The following is a 17,477-nucleotide window of genomic DNA, read 5'->3' as shown; positions in this document are numbered from 1 at the left end:
AGAGTAGCTAGTTATCAATAACATACCTTGGCTGATTCCTTCAGGTGATTCATGGATGGATCATTGATGCTCTTCCCTGATGCAGCCTTTGTAGCCTGTATCAGATCGCCAAGAGCTGATGCAACATCTTTTACAGCGTTAATTAGCATTACCTACAGAAAAAAGTGGGATTACAAATAGTAAACTTGATGTGCACCACTAAATGTAAAATATTCTTTCTAAAAATTTTATCCGAAATAGTAGCTCTCTGAAAACTACCAAAACTTACATATGTAAGTGATCTACTCTGATTTTTCAGTTAAATATTGCTAAAAACTTTAAAATAATCTTTTCACCTGAGCTTCTGGGTTATTGGATCCAAGAGAGGCTGCACCGAGTTTCACAACTTCTGACAGCTGTACAATTGTTGCAACAGCATTCTGAGCAGCAACAGCTAACTGCTCTTGAGAGGATGCTGCACCTAAAATGACAGAGTAACTACGTATTATTTAAAATGTGTAACTGATCAATTTGTATCCATTTAAACGTTAAAGAGATGTCAATGACTTGCCATCCTGGTAGACCTGAGCTAGGACACACAATGTAACACAGGTAAAAATATTAAAAATGTTCAAAAACATGTGCAGATGTGTGTACTTTCCTGATATTTACAAACTATCCCCTTTGTTGCCAACTCAATATGACTAGTAATCATCCTTTCCCTCTCACTTTACTCTCATTCAATTTCTGAAAGTCATTTGTGACAGTTCTGCACTGTTGTTTAGTGAAAAAAATACAATCTTATCAAGAATTGGACCACATTTGTGACTGGTTTCAGGACTTCCTTGCAGATAGAACACAACACATTGCTTTTAATGGAACAAAACTGACAAATGTAAAAAGTTCTAGGGGACTGATGACCTCAGATGTTACGTCCAATAGTGCTCAGAGCCATTTGAACAGATGTAAAGATAATTTTGAAGTACCTTGAGGAAGTGGGCTACAACTGTTAATGCTTACAATACATTCCAATGAACTTGTGTATAACGTCAGAAGTTCCATGAGGCTGTTTGCAAATGATGAAGTTATCCGTAAGAAGGCAGCAATGATAGATGAGTCTACCCAGTGAACTACAAAGAAGACCTGCAGAAGAGTGGCGATTCAGGCTATGTCTGGCAGTTGGCCCAGAATATAAATGAATAATGTATTTGGACATAAATGAGGGAAGAAATTTGCTACTGTATGATTATAATATTGGCAACAAACCACTGGAAAAATTAACTACCATAAAATACCTAGGCATAAACATCCAGAGCAACTAAAGCAGAAGGACCACATAAAACAAATTATGGGAAAAGCACGTTCACAGTTGAGATTCATTGGAAGAATCTTCAGGAAACATTATTCATCCATGAAAAAAGTGGCTTACAAAACACTTGTTCGACAAATTCCTGACTACTGCTCATCAGCCTAGGACCCTTACCAGGAAGGATAAACATGGGAGCTAGACAAGATACAACAAAGAGTGGTACACTTCTTCACATGATCATTTAGCCAGTGTGACAGTATTATGGGTACACTCAACAAACTCTAGTTGCAGACACTACAATTGTGTCAGTACCACCATACTGTTAGATAAACTAAGGAAGCACGGGATGGGGGAACTAGATACTCTTAATTATTTAGTATACCACAGTACATGAACCCAACAAATGAATAATATTTCTAAACATATTATTTAAAATGTCCTCAGTTGCTCTATGTTTATTGGTATTGAATATACTGTAACTATTCTTTGCATATGAAAAAATAACTAATTCTCAATGTACATTAAGTGGAAAATCATTAGCATCATCATGAGAAACAACGGAAAACCCAACATTCAAACTTGTAGAACTCCAATCAATCATTCCCCCAACCCCTCGAAAAAATTTGGAAAAAGTACCCTCCTACTACTGATGCATTTTTGAGAACAAGTGTCTGCATTATTATTATTATTATTATTGTTGTTGTTGTTATTAAGAATGACACAAGCGACCTACTAGCTACACAATTAAGGTCATAAAAGTCAAGTTTTGTATCAAAATGTGGTTATTTACAAAGCTGAATGCATTGGATAGGTCACAGAAAATATCACTCGTTGCTGTTTTACAATTTCGTCCTTGTAAAAGCTGATGCGTGAATGTACATTTGGCATTACTAATTGCAAAACCCATCTGAAATTGAAACTGTGATTTGCTAACATCATTATTGTTTGCAAGATGAGAAACTATTTCAGAGTACACATACATAACTTTCTCGAAAATTCTAGAAAATTATGTCAACATTAAAATAACTTAGTAATTATTAACCTCACTACTAACACCTTTGTGATAAAGGGTATAACAAATGCATATTATAATTCCTCTGTAAAAGTGCCCTGACTTGTTGGTGCTTATATATTTCAGAGAGGGTGACACTTGTAACTTGAAATACTTGTTTTTAGTTAAATGGTTTGTGGCAGACATAGTACTTATATATCTCTGTGTGTGTGTGTGTGTGTGTGTGTGTGTGTGTGTGTGTTTCGGGGGGGGGGGGGGGGGGGGGGTGCACACAAAACACATATACATATGCTTGACTTCATACTCTGCTCACATCATCCATTAAATTTTTACACTCTGAATCTATTTACTTATTTATTTTAATCTCACAAGTGCTGACAACGATCTTACAATTCATCAGCAATGCTATCACTCCTTGATATGATAGCATTTTCAAAGTTCACAAAAAACAGCAAGTTATAACATGTTAGAGAATGTCATACTCAATAACCAACCTGCAACAAGTGTTTTTGTGTCTTCAACCAGAGCTTTTGCGGTCTTGAGTATGTTCTCACGGTGGTCAGAGAATGATTCATCTTCATTGTCAGCATGCAATGTACCAGCAGTGGCAAACATAATAGTTGTATCAAGATCACCAATGATCCCAGAAACCGTGCTGGCAGCATTGATACAAGCCTGGGTGCCTCGAGAACCAGCCTGAAGTGCTGCCAGAACGGCAGACACCTGTAACACACACAAGTAATAATATGTACAATTTTTGTGGTTCTCATTAGCAATTTCTCCCTCCAAGAACTGTCTGCTTTTCACTGGTCTACAATTTTCATTGTATGAAATGAAGCTATATGGAATTGCAGATGAGACCTGTGGCCTTTGTAGTGGATTAGATTATGAAAGTCAGTGTCTTGGTCCCATTTTACTTTATTAAAAGCCATCAACAGATTTAAAACTGTGAAAATATAAACAAAAACAAACAAGAAGATGGACTTCTTAAATGTGTGAATAGTGAGAACAACTTATCTAATGATTACAAGTAGAAGAACAACAGCACAGAGTGCATATTAATGATAAAGTAAAAATTACAATGATGTACATGCATTGACTAAGTGCCTATGTGTCACTGCTGTAACATTTAGGTTACTTGTTCACTTTATTCACACACTGAATAAGCCTTTTGTCTTGTTCTGTAAATCTATTTATATTTTATTGTTTATAGTTTACCATTTTTAGATCTGATGATGGTTGCACACTGACTTTTATAACCTAATTTCCGTTGTATTTAACTGTAGTAACAGATAGCACCCATCCCCAGAAATCATATGAAAAGTTTGGAGCACATTCAAAATAATGCCTCATCTTTGGACAACAAGCTAAAAAGAGGAAGGTAAACTGCCTTCACTGAGAAATTCCTTGTACAGAACTTAACATTTCATTAATAAGTTTCTTTTTACAAATGTTTGGCATAGCAGAAACTGCAAGTGTGTATACACAACACTTTCAGACAAAATTACGTTCCAGAAGAAAAGTTTCAATACTAGCAGAGAAAACACACCACCACGTCAACTGCAGTACACATTTTCAAAGATCACAAATGAAGAAATAAACAATACTTATTGACATTACATACAGTAATTTACAGTTCCCAGAATGCCAGAATAAGGTTTTCACTCTGCAGTGGAGTGTACACTGTTATGAAAATTCCTGGCAGATGCACCTATGTGCCTGACCATGACTCGAATTCGGAACCTTAACCTTTTGTGGGCAAGTGCTCTACTGTCTGAACTACCCAAGTATGACTTATGACCCATCCTCACAGCTTTACTTCCACCAGTAGCTCGTCTCCTACCATCCAGACTTCACAGAATATATCCTGTGAAAGCTGCAAGACTAGCACTCCTGGAAGAAAGGATATGGCAGAGACACAGCGAGTCAGTCTTACAAGTTTTGCAACAAAGATTCTGTGAAGTTTGGATGGAAGGAGATGAGGTACTGGTTGAAGTAAAGCTGTGAAGACAGGTCATGAGTCATACTTGAGTAGCTCAGGCAATTGAGCACTTGCTTGCGAAAGACAAAGGTCCGAGTGCGAGTCTGGGTCCGGCATACAGTTTTAATCTGCCATGAAGCTTAATTTTCAAGTAGTTGCAGGTAAGACATCTAGCTACAAATACTCTCTGTAAATCAGGAGGGTAATAAGAGGAAATGATAGAGAACAATGTCCTGTTGACATCCAGGTCACTAAGAGATGGAATGTTATTTTTGACTGGATGAGGATCAGAGAAGAAATCACAACAGCTTTGTAGAAGAGACTACATATTTCTGCCCTCAAAATGTTTCTACTAACATATTAACAATGCATATCATTTGTACACACTGCAAAGATTCACAAAGATCAAAATCACATTATTTTTATATCTGCTTAAGAGAGCAAAAGTAGATAATTCCACTTGTAAAGACAAAGAAGAGAGTGGAGCAGCAGAATGTGTACATTGAAGGTTGAATTACCATCAGACTTGTGGAAGAAAATCTTCCACACAGTCCTGAAAATGTGATAACTATTTCACTGTCAGCTTAACAGCTACTACATCAAAATTACTGACTAGAATAATATATACACAGAGGACAAAAGTCATGAGATATCTCCTAATATTGTGTTGGACCACATCGAGGAGCTCCATTATGACAGGCAATGGCGTAATGCAGCACCTCGATGTGGCATGGACTCGGCAAGTCATTTGAATTTGCCTGCAGAAATATTGGGGGTCCTGCTGCCTCTACAACCTCCCTTAATTGAGAAAGTGTTGCCAGTGCAGGAATTTGTACACAAACTGACCTCTTTATTTTCTCTCATAAATTTCAATGGGATTCATGTTGGGTGATCTGGGTGGCCAAATCAGTTGCTCAAATTGTCCAGAATATTCTTCAAACAAATCGTGAACAGTTGTGGCCCAGTGATTTGGCGCACTGTCATCTATAAAAATTCCATCATTGTCTGGGATCGTAAAGTCCACGAATGGCTGCAAACGGTTTCCAAGTAGCCGAAAATAATGATTTCCAGTCAATGACCAGTTCAGATGGACCCGAGGACCCAGTCCATTTCATGTAAATACAGCCAACACCATTATGGAGCCGTCATCAGCTCGCATAGTGCCTCGATGACAACTCGAGTCCGAGGCTTCGTGGGGTAAGTGCCACCTTCGAAACCTACCATCAGCTCTTACCAACTGAAACTGGGACTCATCTCACCAGGCCATAGTTTTCTAGACATCTAGGGTCCAACTGATATAGTCAAAAGCCCAGAGAAGCACTGCAGGCGATGTTCACGCTGTTCACAAAGGCTCTCCTGTGGGTCATCTGCTGCCATAGCTCATTAAAGCCAAATGTTTATGCAGTGCTCTAATGGATATATTTGTCATACATCCCAAATTGAGTTTTGCAGTTATTTCTGTTAACAGTGACAACTCTACAAAAATGCCACTGCTATAGGTGATTAAGTGAAGGCCATTGGCCACTGCGCTGACATGAAATGTCCCCTGGGCCTAGCTCCTGCTATTATTCTGAATTTAAAGTTCATTAATTCCTGTCATGTGGCCATAATCATGTCAAAAACATTTTCAGGTGAATCACCAGAGTACAAATGACAGCTCTGACAATGCACTGCCCTTTTATACCATGTGTATGTAATACTACCATCAACAATGTATGTGCACATTACTATCCCATGACCTTCATCACCTCAGTGTAGAGGAATGGAAGAGAAAGTCTGTTAGATGACAATCCCTTTGACCTTAGCAAACGCAAAGGCACCAGAGAGGCAGCTTTGGCATTGCTCCTGCATGGAGACATGTCTCGAGATAGAGAATGACAACGTCAGTTGATTTATTCACCGACAGATTTCATTCGACAATGTAAAATGTCGCAAGATGTTTGAAAGTCTCAGAAATATACATACAAGGTCTGTTCAGAAAGTAACCAACCATTTTGAATTACATACCGACAGAGGTATTTAGCGATATGTAGTTGGCAGCACTCCCTTGCACACTACCTCCTTTGTAACCATGTGTTTAGAGTGTTGGTATCTTGTTTAGTTTTCATGAATGTGTAACTGGGGAAGACTTTTAAAAAAGCATTTCAACATTCAGAACTAGCTCTTGGAGATGACGCTCTGGGCTGTTCACATTGTTACACATTGTTTTCACAATTTATAAGTGCTCGTCACTCAACTGAAGGTGATCCTCAACAAGGAAGGGCTTCCACTTCAAATGACAAAATACACATTAAAATAAATAAATAAATGACAATGAAAGAAAGGGACTGAAGCAGACTGCAAGCAGGGGAAATGAAATTTCTCAGAGCAGTTAAGGGAAAAACAAGAATGGACAGAGTAAGGAATGTAGAGATTAGAAAGGACCTCAAACAAGAAAGTATGAGAGAAGAAATTGAAAGAAAGAGATTAAGATGGTATGGGCATGTTAAGAGGATGCATGGGCAGAGACTCCCCAAAATTATGGAAGAACTAAAGATGGATGGGAAACGACCTAGAGGGCGCCCAAGAACACGGTGGAAAATGGGAGTGAGAATATCTGTTGAAAGGAGAGGTGTGACCTGGCAGCAAGTGGAGGAAGAAAAGTGGTGGGAGGACCGAGCCAAATGGAGAGGACTCGTCAGCACCCAGACCCGGCAGTAGCTGGAGCGGGATTCGGATATAGATAGATAGAAATAAATAAATAAATCAGCAATTTGGTGGACACAAATTGCTGACTTACCATTGTGCAATAGTTACATGAAAAAAAAATCTGTAGAAAGAGTTCAGAGATGTGGCAAGACAACTCACGAGTCTTGCACCCCGACAATGTGCCTACACACTCAGCTTTGTCAGGTCCTCAGTTTCGTGTCAAAAATCAGATGATTGTTCTCCCACAGCCTCCTTACTCACCCGCCTGGCTCCTTGCATTTTCTTCTTATTTTCAACATTAAAGTCAGTGCTGAAGCACAATTCTCAGAGTACTGATGACAAAGCAAATTCATCACAGAACATTAAGGCCATTCAAAGGAAGGACTGCTATGCAAAATTGAAACACTGCTGAGAAAAGTTTGTGAAGGGGGTAGTGGAGTACTCCGATGGGGACAATGACCAATAATCTGTGAAATTGACAATAAAGTTTACAAAAATAAATTTTGGTTATTTTCTAGCAAAACTCATATAAGCCGTAAGGAAATATGGGTAATACATAACACATACACGAACCAACAGGGAACAATAAAAATGAAATACTAAGAGAGAAGTGGTCAAATTACAAAGGGTTTAAGATAAGGATGTAGTCTTCCTCCCCTACTGTTCAATTTTTACATTAAACAAACAATAAGAACTCAGGGTGAAGTACATCACTGATAAGATTTGCTGATGACATTACTATCCACAGGGTGGGTGAGTAAGATTAAAGGACCTGCTGAATAGAATGAGCAGTCTAATGAGAACAGAATATTGTCCAAGAGTAAATTAAAGGACAATGAAAGTAATGGGAATTACCAAAATTGATATTGGTAATAAAATCAAAATTTGGGACCATGTAGTAGACAAAGTGAAAGAAATCTCCTATCTCAGAAGCAAAATAACGAATGATGTACAAAGTGAGGAGGACATAAGAAGTAAGTTAGCACAGGAAAAGAAGTCTACTAGTACCATACATAAGCTTTAATTTGAGGAAAAATATCTGGAGACAGCATTATATAGAAATGCATCATGGACTATGGAAAAGCTAGAAAGGAAGAGAACTGAAGTGTTTCAGAAGTGATGTTACAGGAGGATGCTGAAAAAGAAGTGGACTGATGAAAAAAGGGAGGAGTAAGTTCTCAACAGAATTGGCAAGAACGTAATATGCAGTAAACACTGTCTACACAAGGGAACAGGATGATCTGTATTAAGACATCATGAAATAACTTTCGTGATCCCAGAGGGAGCTGCTGAGGACAAAAATTAACACACACTGAGATTTGCAGACGACTGCACAATGAAAGAGATATTAATGACTCAAATGGGAAAGAATTCCTACTGTAAGTGCAGTTAGGAGCAACTCACCTTTTCGGAAACAAGCCTTGCTCCATCTGCAACATCCCTCTGTGCATACGTATCATGGGGACCAGCCAACTGACAACTGCCACCAGCCTGTACTAGGGTCTGACATGCACGGCCAAGCTCTTGTACACCACCTCTGATACGAGCAGATACTTCAGCATTACTCGTAGCAGCAGCCGCACCAATAGAATCTTGTGCCAACTGAGCATACCAACGTGCCAACTCGGCACCTAGTGCTCCTAGATGACTTGGCTCAGTGCCTGACTTAGCCACCTGAAACACATTTATGGAACATTGCAGACAACACTGATGAAAATGTAAAACTGCTATTTCCACTGTAGAAATCTTTGAAATGATTTTCACGTAAACAACACAAAGAAAATTATGTCCATTCAAGAAAGCAATTACTTTTATAATTACTAACTATCAAGACAATTTAAAAAACACTGCTGCATGCATTAAAAGAATAATGCATGCAAAATAAAAAAATATATAAATACTGAAAGCTGCAGGATTCAATACAAACCATGTCTTGTGACACACGTGCTATTTCTTTGGCTGCACGAACCATACGTGTCTGGTACTCGACAAAACCATGCTCCTCATCAACACCGACACTAGCTCGTGTATCCGAGATGCGAGACATGGCACGTGTTATCGTGTCAACAATGCCTGTTACAACTCCTGCCTGAGTCGACAGTTGCTCCAATGTACGGCTTAGGTCTTGAAGAGCATCACGCAAGGCATCAGCGGTCTCATCAATGTCTGAATGAATATTCACTGCCTGTAGAATACAAAGTGAAGAAAATGAAAAGAAACCTAAGAAGACATGCAAATTATTAAGAAATGGAAGAAGAGGGGAAGGAGGAGGAATAGCAGCTGAGAGCACAGTCATAAAAAGGAGTTTGAGAACTAGGTGGGATAGAAGGTCAGTGGTAACAAGGTGCTAATGGGAGAGAGTGATTCTTGTTTTATAAGCATCTACTATTAAGGGAAAGGCTGTGAATACTGATTATTTTTAAAGCCAAAATAAACAAATGCAGTAGCATCATCATAGATATCTAACTACCAAATGCGTTTTCAACATAATAGCTGACACGCTATATCAGTTACTACACACGCATATTTCTTTTAACATAATCCAAACATTAAATCAGCATACCTTTGGATTACCACCACCTTCCTTTGTTGCATAAACTAACTGTAAAGCACTCTCTGCTACAGTCTTTGTCTGATCCAGGAGTACCATCTGCTGCTTTGAGTGCACCATGTTGGATGCTGCTCCAACTGCTCCAGTTACCAAGGGATCAAAATAGAGCACCATTTGATTCACCTAGAAAATGGTTTACAAAGATATTTCATACTTTTTCAATGGTCTATAACAAATACAAAGAGAATTTTCAACAAAAAATAACACTGAAATCATTTCTATAATAATTCTGATATTACAGGCACACTATCTTGTCCCTTGTTAGTAACTATGCACAAATAATAACATATATTAATACTATAAAAATATCTGTATTTGATTATGTGACACTGAAAGACTGCAATAAATATAGAGTAATGCTCTGCCTATCACATGGAAAATCGCTCTGCTAAATCTTAACACACTACTGTAACAGATGGTAACACTAACGTACAGAATTTCATAAATACAACTAGTTCAAAATATGTCAGTATACATGTCTGACAATAGTGTGAACTGTACAAAAAGGAAAGTTCCATTCAACAATTTTTCATTTTACCCAGAGATAGTTCAACTGACCTGTACTTATCTACTAGGTTTTACAACCACAGGTTTCTTCTTCAGGGTACAAAAGGAAAAATTCTATTTGTCAAGCACTGCTTGATCGCTGAACACATTAGTTCTGAATTGAAAGAAGTTTATGTACTACAGATTTTAGTATATTTATCCTTAAAATATACAACTGCTTTCCAGAAGCTAAGAGGCAGGTGGACAGAATGTGAAATGAAGTTGAGTTTCCATCTGTGCTGCCCTTTGAAAGCCACAGTTTCAACACATCATTTGATTACTTTCACCCAATTCAAATAAACTTATGGTATTTGGAAAGTAAACGAATCCAAAGCAGCCAACCAGTTGCAACAAAAGGTGGCTTCATTGGATGTAAACCCGCCTTCTGAATCCATCAAAACCATGACAAAATGTTGAATAAAACACCTTTTGTTGCAAATGGTTGGCTGCTTTGGATTCATTTACTGATGATCTCTAACCATTGCTGAAGCACAGCCATGTTCAAAATATACTTATGATATTCTGTATATACTAACTCAGTTGGTGCCATTTATCATACCCATAAATGGTTTCCTTGCTCTTTCACCTAATCTGAATAAAATCAGTAACCATTAGCTTTACCATTCTGCTACAATGGTTTGATCACTTTTGTATCTGGTAGGTGACTGACAGCCATAAGCTACAAATATCACATCTGAAGAGGATAAAGTGTACAAGAGACTTAGAACCAACAGAGGAGCACTGTGACAAAACCAGGCCTCCAGGAGTATTGGATCCCAATCAATTTGGCATGAGACACTAACTTATGTAAAAAGCAGAAATCAGCAGGGAGAAGCAGTATTTAATCCTTTCTGAACCAGCTTGTCATTGTTCAGGCAGCTGGACAGTACGTGACCCTCAGTCATAACTCTGTTGCCACCTGGTCGCGAACCAATGATTGCACCTGTCTGCCCAGCCCAGATGGCCAACACTCCACCAACTGCCTGCCCCTGCTCTTCAGTTGTCAGTCCACAGGTCACCCTGGACACCACCACTATTGTGCCACTGGGATGCCAGGGCCTGTCATAAAGACAGAAGACACTGATGACTGGCCTTGCTCCACACCAGAATCATATGAAGCTTTGGGTGGCATCCGTGCCACCGTCACTGAGTCAGCACTCCATGATGACACTCCACTGAGTAAGTAGCCCGCTTCTCTGGACCAATGGCTGTTACTAAGCCTGCTGCTCAGTGTGGAATATTACGCGAAGAATGAAATACATCTCACAGACTGTACTAGCCGGATGGAATAAATAAATACATTTCCATGTTGAAGGAGGAGTGAAGTTGAATGATTAAATGAAGAACAGGGTATATGTCCACTGCTGGTCTGTCTACTGCTTCCCCGCACATCTCCCCAACACTGCCACATGCACACGAAGACTTGAACTCATCCCTAAGAAGAAAAATTGCTCATGTATAATTCTGGTTTCCCCACAGTTACAGCAGACCTGCTACATATCATTCAGATGCAGTTAACAGATTATCTGTGCGTTCCAGGCTGGGAATGCTAACAGAACACTCCCTCCCTGTCAAGACAAACTATGCAGGAGAGCCTCAACAGAATTTGAAAGAGAGAAAATACACAGACACAAGCTCTAGATTGGCCCATTATGATGTCTAAAGTGATACAGCAGTGCATGTGAAAAGCAAATGTTGGAGTTCTAGTCTCATACAGTATTTTAGTTTATCAGAAAGTTTCAAAACAGTTCACATTTAGCTAAAAGAGTGAAAATTTCATAATACACAGAGTTTGTATATTGTTAACTAAGGGGAAATGAATGACACACAGCCTCTGTCACATCTCAAGCAAAGTTACGGGGATTAATTTCATTAGCTGACTTACCGCATGACCAATATTTTCTGCTCCAAACTTGGCTGCTGTTCGAAGAGGTTCTAGCTTATCTGTGATTTCAGATGCTGACCGGGACATCTGGTCTGTGAAGCCTTGCAAACTATTGTCACGACGTGGAGCTAAGCTCTGTGACACAGCTGACAAGGAAGCCTGATCCAGTTCACGTATTTTACCACTCAGTGTCTCTACGGCATCATCACATTCCTTTTGTCCTGGAGCCTTATCTCTAAATAGAAACAGAGTGACAATTATCAAATATTTCTAATCACATTGATATCACACTATTCCAACTGCATACATTCATACCTTATTGAAGACACAAGCTTCTTTATTGAGTCCGACACACTTTTGCTGTGGTTGGCAAGCAACTGCCATGTTGGCGGGTCACGAGGACTGACTGCCAGTGACTTTGCAGCACGAACCATGGCACATGATCCATCAATTATCGACCGGGCAGCAGAGGTAACTGGCTCCTGCGCACGACGTGCCACTGCTCCAATTTTGGCTGGTTGAGAAGCAAACTCTGGTGAGCTAGCAAAGGTGCAGAGACTGTCGACAGCCTCAAGGAGTGGACGTGTAGCTCTTGCACAGCAGTCACGGTTACTTTCACTGTAGTCCTGATCCAGAGCTGTGACAACAAAGAATTCACACATAAAAATTATGTCTACCACTGGCACAATATAACTTCACGCCATTTTCCTATCATGATAAAAACAAAACTGAGCCACTAATAAATATGATTACTTGGAAATAATTTGCAGTAGCATTAATGTCACCTTGAGGTGTTTACCATTAACACTATCTGATGTGGCATTATATAAAATTGACAAAATTACAAGTTTCATAAGCTTTCTAGAATGAAATTTTCACTCTACAGTGGAGTGTGCGCTGATATGAAATTTCCTGGCAGATTAAAACTGTGTGCCAGACAGAGACAAGAACTCGGGACCTTAGCCTTTCGCTGGCAAGTGCTCGCAGGAGAGCTTCTGTGAAGTTTGGAAGGTAGAAGACGAGGTATTGGCGGAATTAAAGCCGTGAGGACGGGGTGTGAGTCGTGTTTGGGTAGCTCAGTTGGTAGAGCACTTGCCCACGAAAGGCAAAGGTCCCGAGTTCGAGTTTCGGTCTGGCACACAGTTTTAATCTGCCAGGAAGTTTCATAAGCTTTATTTATACTTCCCAGAAAAACCAGAAGTTTTGCAGTATGGCGTTGGGTGAAATGTAAAAGTGAAGCTGTTATTAAAAAGATAAAATTTTAGTGTTTTCTGAGAATTGCTGAAAACACTACTAAGCTCGACAAAAAAGTTTGATTGTGCTTCAAGAAAATTATTTGTATAAAAAAGAGGCTATACAAGACACTTAAGCCAAGTGATTTGGAGTCTTCATATCAATACCAGAATCATTACAGAAAATGGAAAGTAGTTATCATCAGAGATGGATGTGAACCAGGGAGTTAAGACAGGGACATAATGCATCTCCAAAGCTATACCAAACTCTCACTAATCCGACCCTCAGTAGTCCAGTCTCTCAGTAATCCGACACACATCCAGTGTCTAGTTGGTGAAGCAGAAATGATGCGCATAACAATGAATTACCATGAGCAACGATGTTGTCAGTCAGTTAAAATATTAAACAATGCTACACATTCCAGGAAGAGTGGAAATTTATGAATAACACGTCACTCACTGGTTGAATGGGGAAAACTGGAGATAGACCAACTTTTAACAGATGAAGGAAAGGACATAGTAGGAGAGAGAGCATGAAGATTTCGCACACTGCTGATGCTGAAGCTGTACTCATCTTCCTAGAGTACATTATGCAACAACCTGACACATGCGATATTGATGTAATACTTATAACGCAGTTCCATGCCAGCATCGCATATCATCACTGTAACAACTAAAAGCTCGGGAAATGTTGCATAGTGAGTGATACTACTGTACATGTATACACTCCAGAACGAAGTTTTCAATGAAAATCAATCTATCTTAGGATTTAATAAAGAGTATTCCTTATGTGCTTAAAATAAATTTTGGACACATTCAATAATCTGGCACTTCTGTTAATCCAACATCCATATGTGCAAGGAATTGCTGGATTAGTGAGAATCTAGTGTATTTAACATCTACATAGATGACTTGATAAGGATGTGGAAAGACAACAATATTCCTTTGGGAATCAAATTGAGACGCCAGCAGTATGTGAACATCTAATTCTAGGCTCCTGCTACTGGTGCTGCTGCTGCTGATGATGATGTAATTATTCAAAAATGTGATGACAAACCACAAAGCGCAAAACTAAGGTAATTATGGTGTTCCTAAGAAAGGCACAATTAGGATAAAAAAAGTTGCATCTATAATAAAATATTGGAACAAGTGTCCCAGTTTCTGTATCTTAGCTGAGACTTAACCTATCAAGAGGATCATGATATAAAAATAAACCAATTTCCTATCTGAGAAATTGTAGGCTAACTGCAAGGACTTACAAAGAGAAAGTGAATGGAGAGATTAAAAAATGGAATTTTGTAAAGTAATGGCATTTTCCACCTTGTTTTATTATGTAGAATGGTAGACTGATACGGAAAGACTATAGGCAACTGGAAACATTAAAAATAAAGCTGCTCAGACCTGTAAAAAATGTTAGAACTTCTACACAAGAGCAGAATGTAGTATGAAATTTTTAATATAGAAAGCAACAAAGAACAAGGATGAATGGAAGGAACATGTTTTGCTTATGTTAGAGACCAGAAACCCACAACATGTCACACATTTTAGGCTTGAGATCAGTGAGCACACCAAAAACAAGGTGGTGAAACCTGATCATGCTTACCTTGGCTTAGAGCACTGCTGAATGAAACAAATGCATAACTGAAACAGCCTAAAAATGAAAAAAGGAATATATACTGTAAAGCAATGAAAGAGAATATGAGAACTGAAACCATTGCTACATAAGGGTGCAGAAGAGAGACTACTGACATGCAAACTAATAATCAGTTGTGAAAATGGGAGACTCAAGTGATATACACAATAGGGAAAAACCAAAGAGAGAGAGAGAGAGAGAGAGAGAGAGAGAGAGAGAGAGATGGTTTCAGCATCCTGTAAGGCCAATATAACACTGAAAGCAAGGAAATACGACACGCTAAGGTATAAACATAAGTCAAGCTTGGAAGAAGGAATAGGAGAACCTAAAACCAGGAAGCAGTGAATGAAAATGAACATTACTAATCAGTACAAACTAAATGCAAAAGCCTGCAAAAAGATAGATGTTACTGACTGGTTTGTAGCTGCTGCTGTGGGAAGAATGGCTGTAAAGCACTTATGTTGATGTCTGATGCACTGCACATCACAAGTTCAGTACACAGCTTGAAAATGACGCTTCACACAATAAAGGCAGTTGGATTGTTAGCCTTCACCGGTGGTTCACAGTCAAGTGAGGTGACAAAAACAAGGGAATTCCATAGAGCAGAACTGAACAACTATTTCCAAAACACATAATAAACAGAAATGAAAAACTATTGATAGCTCTTAGTGCAACTGAGGCGGCATAACAAAATATTTACATTGTTGGTAGCACCAATTACAGTTAGATTCACACACACACACACACACACATACACATGGGCATACAAGCTGCACAAATAATTCACAAACCGGACAATCAGAAGTACACTGTATTTAGAAACTTGCAATATACAGAGCATCATAAGTTTCTTTCTTACCCTTGATTTCTTTTACCAAATTTGCTGTGGAATTAGCTACATCCTTCGCAGACTGCACAAAGTGACGTTTGGCTACAGGATTTGTTGTTTTGGATGATGCCAAACGACATGCATTACACAAGGCACTTGTATGCTTTGCTATTACAGTTGCAGCAGAAAGAACCTAAAATGACAAAATGAATGCTTAAGTATGTGCAATGATAGCAACACAAGTATGTACATAACATGCAAAAACTTTGTAACAAAGCCAATTTCATTTCATATAAAACACATTAATAATAAATTTTGCTACAGTAAAAACTGCTGTGTCTTCTGAACAAGACAATGCCAGGGAAAAAGCACCAATGGAGCAAAGATGTGAGCTGGTTCCAGTCTCATAGAGATTCGTCACTTGCGCAAGTTCCACCAGCGCTACGGGTGGTGCTGAGGATGAAGATATGAACTTCGCCTCGGCCAATTGCCGGCCGAACACAATCTGCCAATGATCGGACGACAATGGACAGAAGCCTACTCGGAAGATAGAAGAGCAGCTCTCATGCACTTGGTAATAGATCATCGTCCAGGCCTGACAGATGGGAAATGTCGTTTACTGAACTCTAAGTGAAGAGACAGTTGTGGTATATTGCATTTGCTACATATTGTGAAGCTTATCTATGATTGTTTGCAGTTAGCCATTGAGGCCTTTTTTGTGCTATACTACATGCAGTATTGCAGATTTCATTATTCAACTAGTCACAAAGACAAGTAAACCTTGTAACTCATTTGTGTGACTTTGTTACTAATTTGTTAGGGTGTTGTAGAACCTTCGTTCCCCTATCCTGTTACCTGACCCTGAGGCATAGCTGTGGAATAGTGGCAGTGAGAAATTATCTTACCGGTGTACTGTACCATAGGCCATTTCACAAACTCACCAATTCGGCCTACCGTACCAACAGTGGCAACTTGGCCTCCACAGTAGTAGCAATGAGGCCTTTACAAAACTGGCGACGAGGTACTTTTTTTATTTATTTATTTTAAATAAGAGAGAGAGAGAGAGAGAGAGAGAGAGAGAGAGAGAGAGAGAGAGAGAGAGACTCATGCTCTCATATTGATAATAGCTTGTCCAGCAGACAAACTCCAGACTGCATATCAAATTTTTGTAGCTTCTAGTTTTTCATCGAGTGAGGATATGAGACAAGGAGAACAGAAGTGTGTCTACAGACTATGTAGAATAAATTTCTTTTATTTCCATCAATGACCACAAAACTTTTGGTCTGTAGACTACAGGTTTCAGTCAACAATGACCATCTTTGGATCTCCAGCAAAACATGGGAAATGAAATACAACTAGTTGAAAGACTACATTTTAAAACAATAAAATATGCCACAACGAAATAGCATGAATTCCGATATAACATACAGAACTTTTAAAGGCAAACATACTAATAACATGCATAAACAGAGCTCTGTTTATGCACATTAGTATGCTTGCATTTAATAGTCCTGTATTTTATACTGGAATTCATGGCATGCTCTACATATGAGACATGGCCATTATTTAAGTAATGCTAGATGTAATGTTGTGGCCTAAACTGTTTTAATCTTAACCTGTGAAGATGATTTGTGAGTGAAACAAGTTGATATTTGAGTTTTAAATACAAAAGTAGCTGATGCTCAAACATGCATTTTATATATTAGTTATATTTCATTTCATGTTTTACTGCAGAAGACTAAATCTGGTGGTCTAAGGACCAAACTTTTGTG

The 17,477-nt window shown here is 38.8% G+C and overlaps 1 protein-coding gene across 2 annotated transcripts in view; it reads right to left on the bottom strand.

Annotated features, from left to right (window-relative positions):
* LOC126184950 (talin-1) overlaps nt 1-17,477 on the bottom strand; it is a 272,457-nt gene that overhangs the window by 47,163 nt on the left and 207,817 nt on the right. For both annotated transcript variants that reach the window (XM_049927624.1, XM_049927625.1), the window contains exons 29-37: nt 15,736-15,898; nt 12,327-12,648; nt 12,012-12,246; nt 9,533-9,703; nt 8,897-9,154; nt 8,374-8,643; nt 2,795-3,023; nt 336-460; nt 27-152 (exon numbers count right to left, since the gene is read on the bottom strand). In XM_049927624.1, the coding sequence (XP_049783581.1) occupies nt 27-152; nt 336-460; nt 2,795-3,023; nt 8,374-8,643; nt 8,897-9,154; nt 9,533-9,703; nt 12,012-12,246; nt 12,327-12,648; nt 15,736-15,898 (1,899 nt within the window). The remainder of the gene's footprint in view (nt 1-26; nt 153-335; nt 461-2,794; nt 3,024-8,373; nt 8,644-8,896; nt 9,155-9,532; nt 9,704-12,011; nt 12,247-12,326; nt 12,649-15,735; nt 15,899-17,477) is intronic.

Source organism: Schistocerca cancellata, chromosome 4 (assembly GCF_023864275.1).
Source record: "Schistocerca cancellata isolate TAMUIC-IGC-003103 chromosome 4, iqSchCanc2.1, whole genome shotgun sequence".
Classification (NCBI taxonomy): Eukaryota; Metazoa; Arthropoda; class Insecta; order Orthoptera; family Acrididae; genus Schistocerca; species Schistocerca cancellata.
Note: the sequence above shows the minus strand (reverse complement) of the source record. Positions and strands in the feature narration are given on the sequence as shown.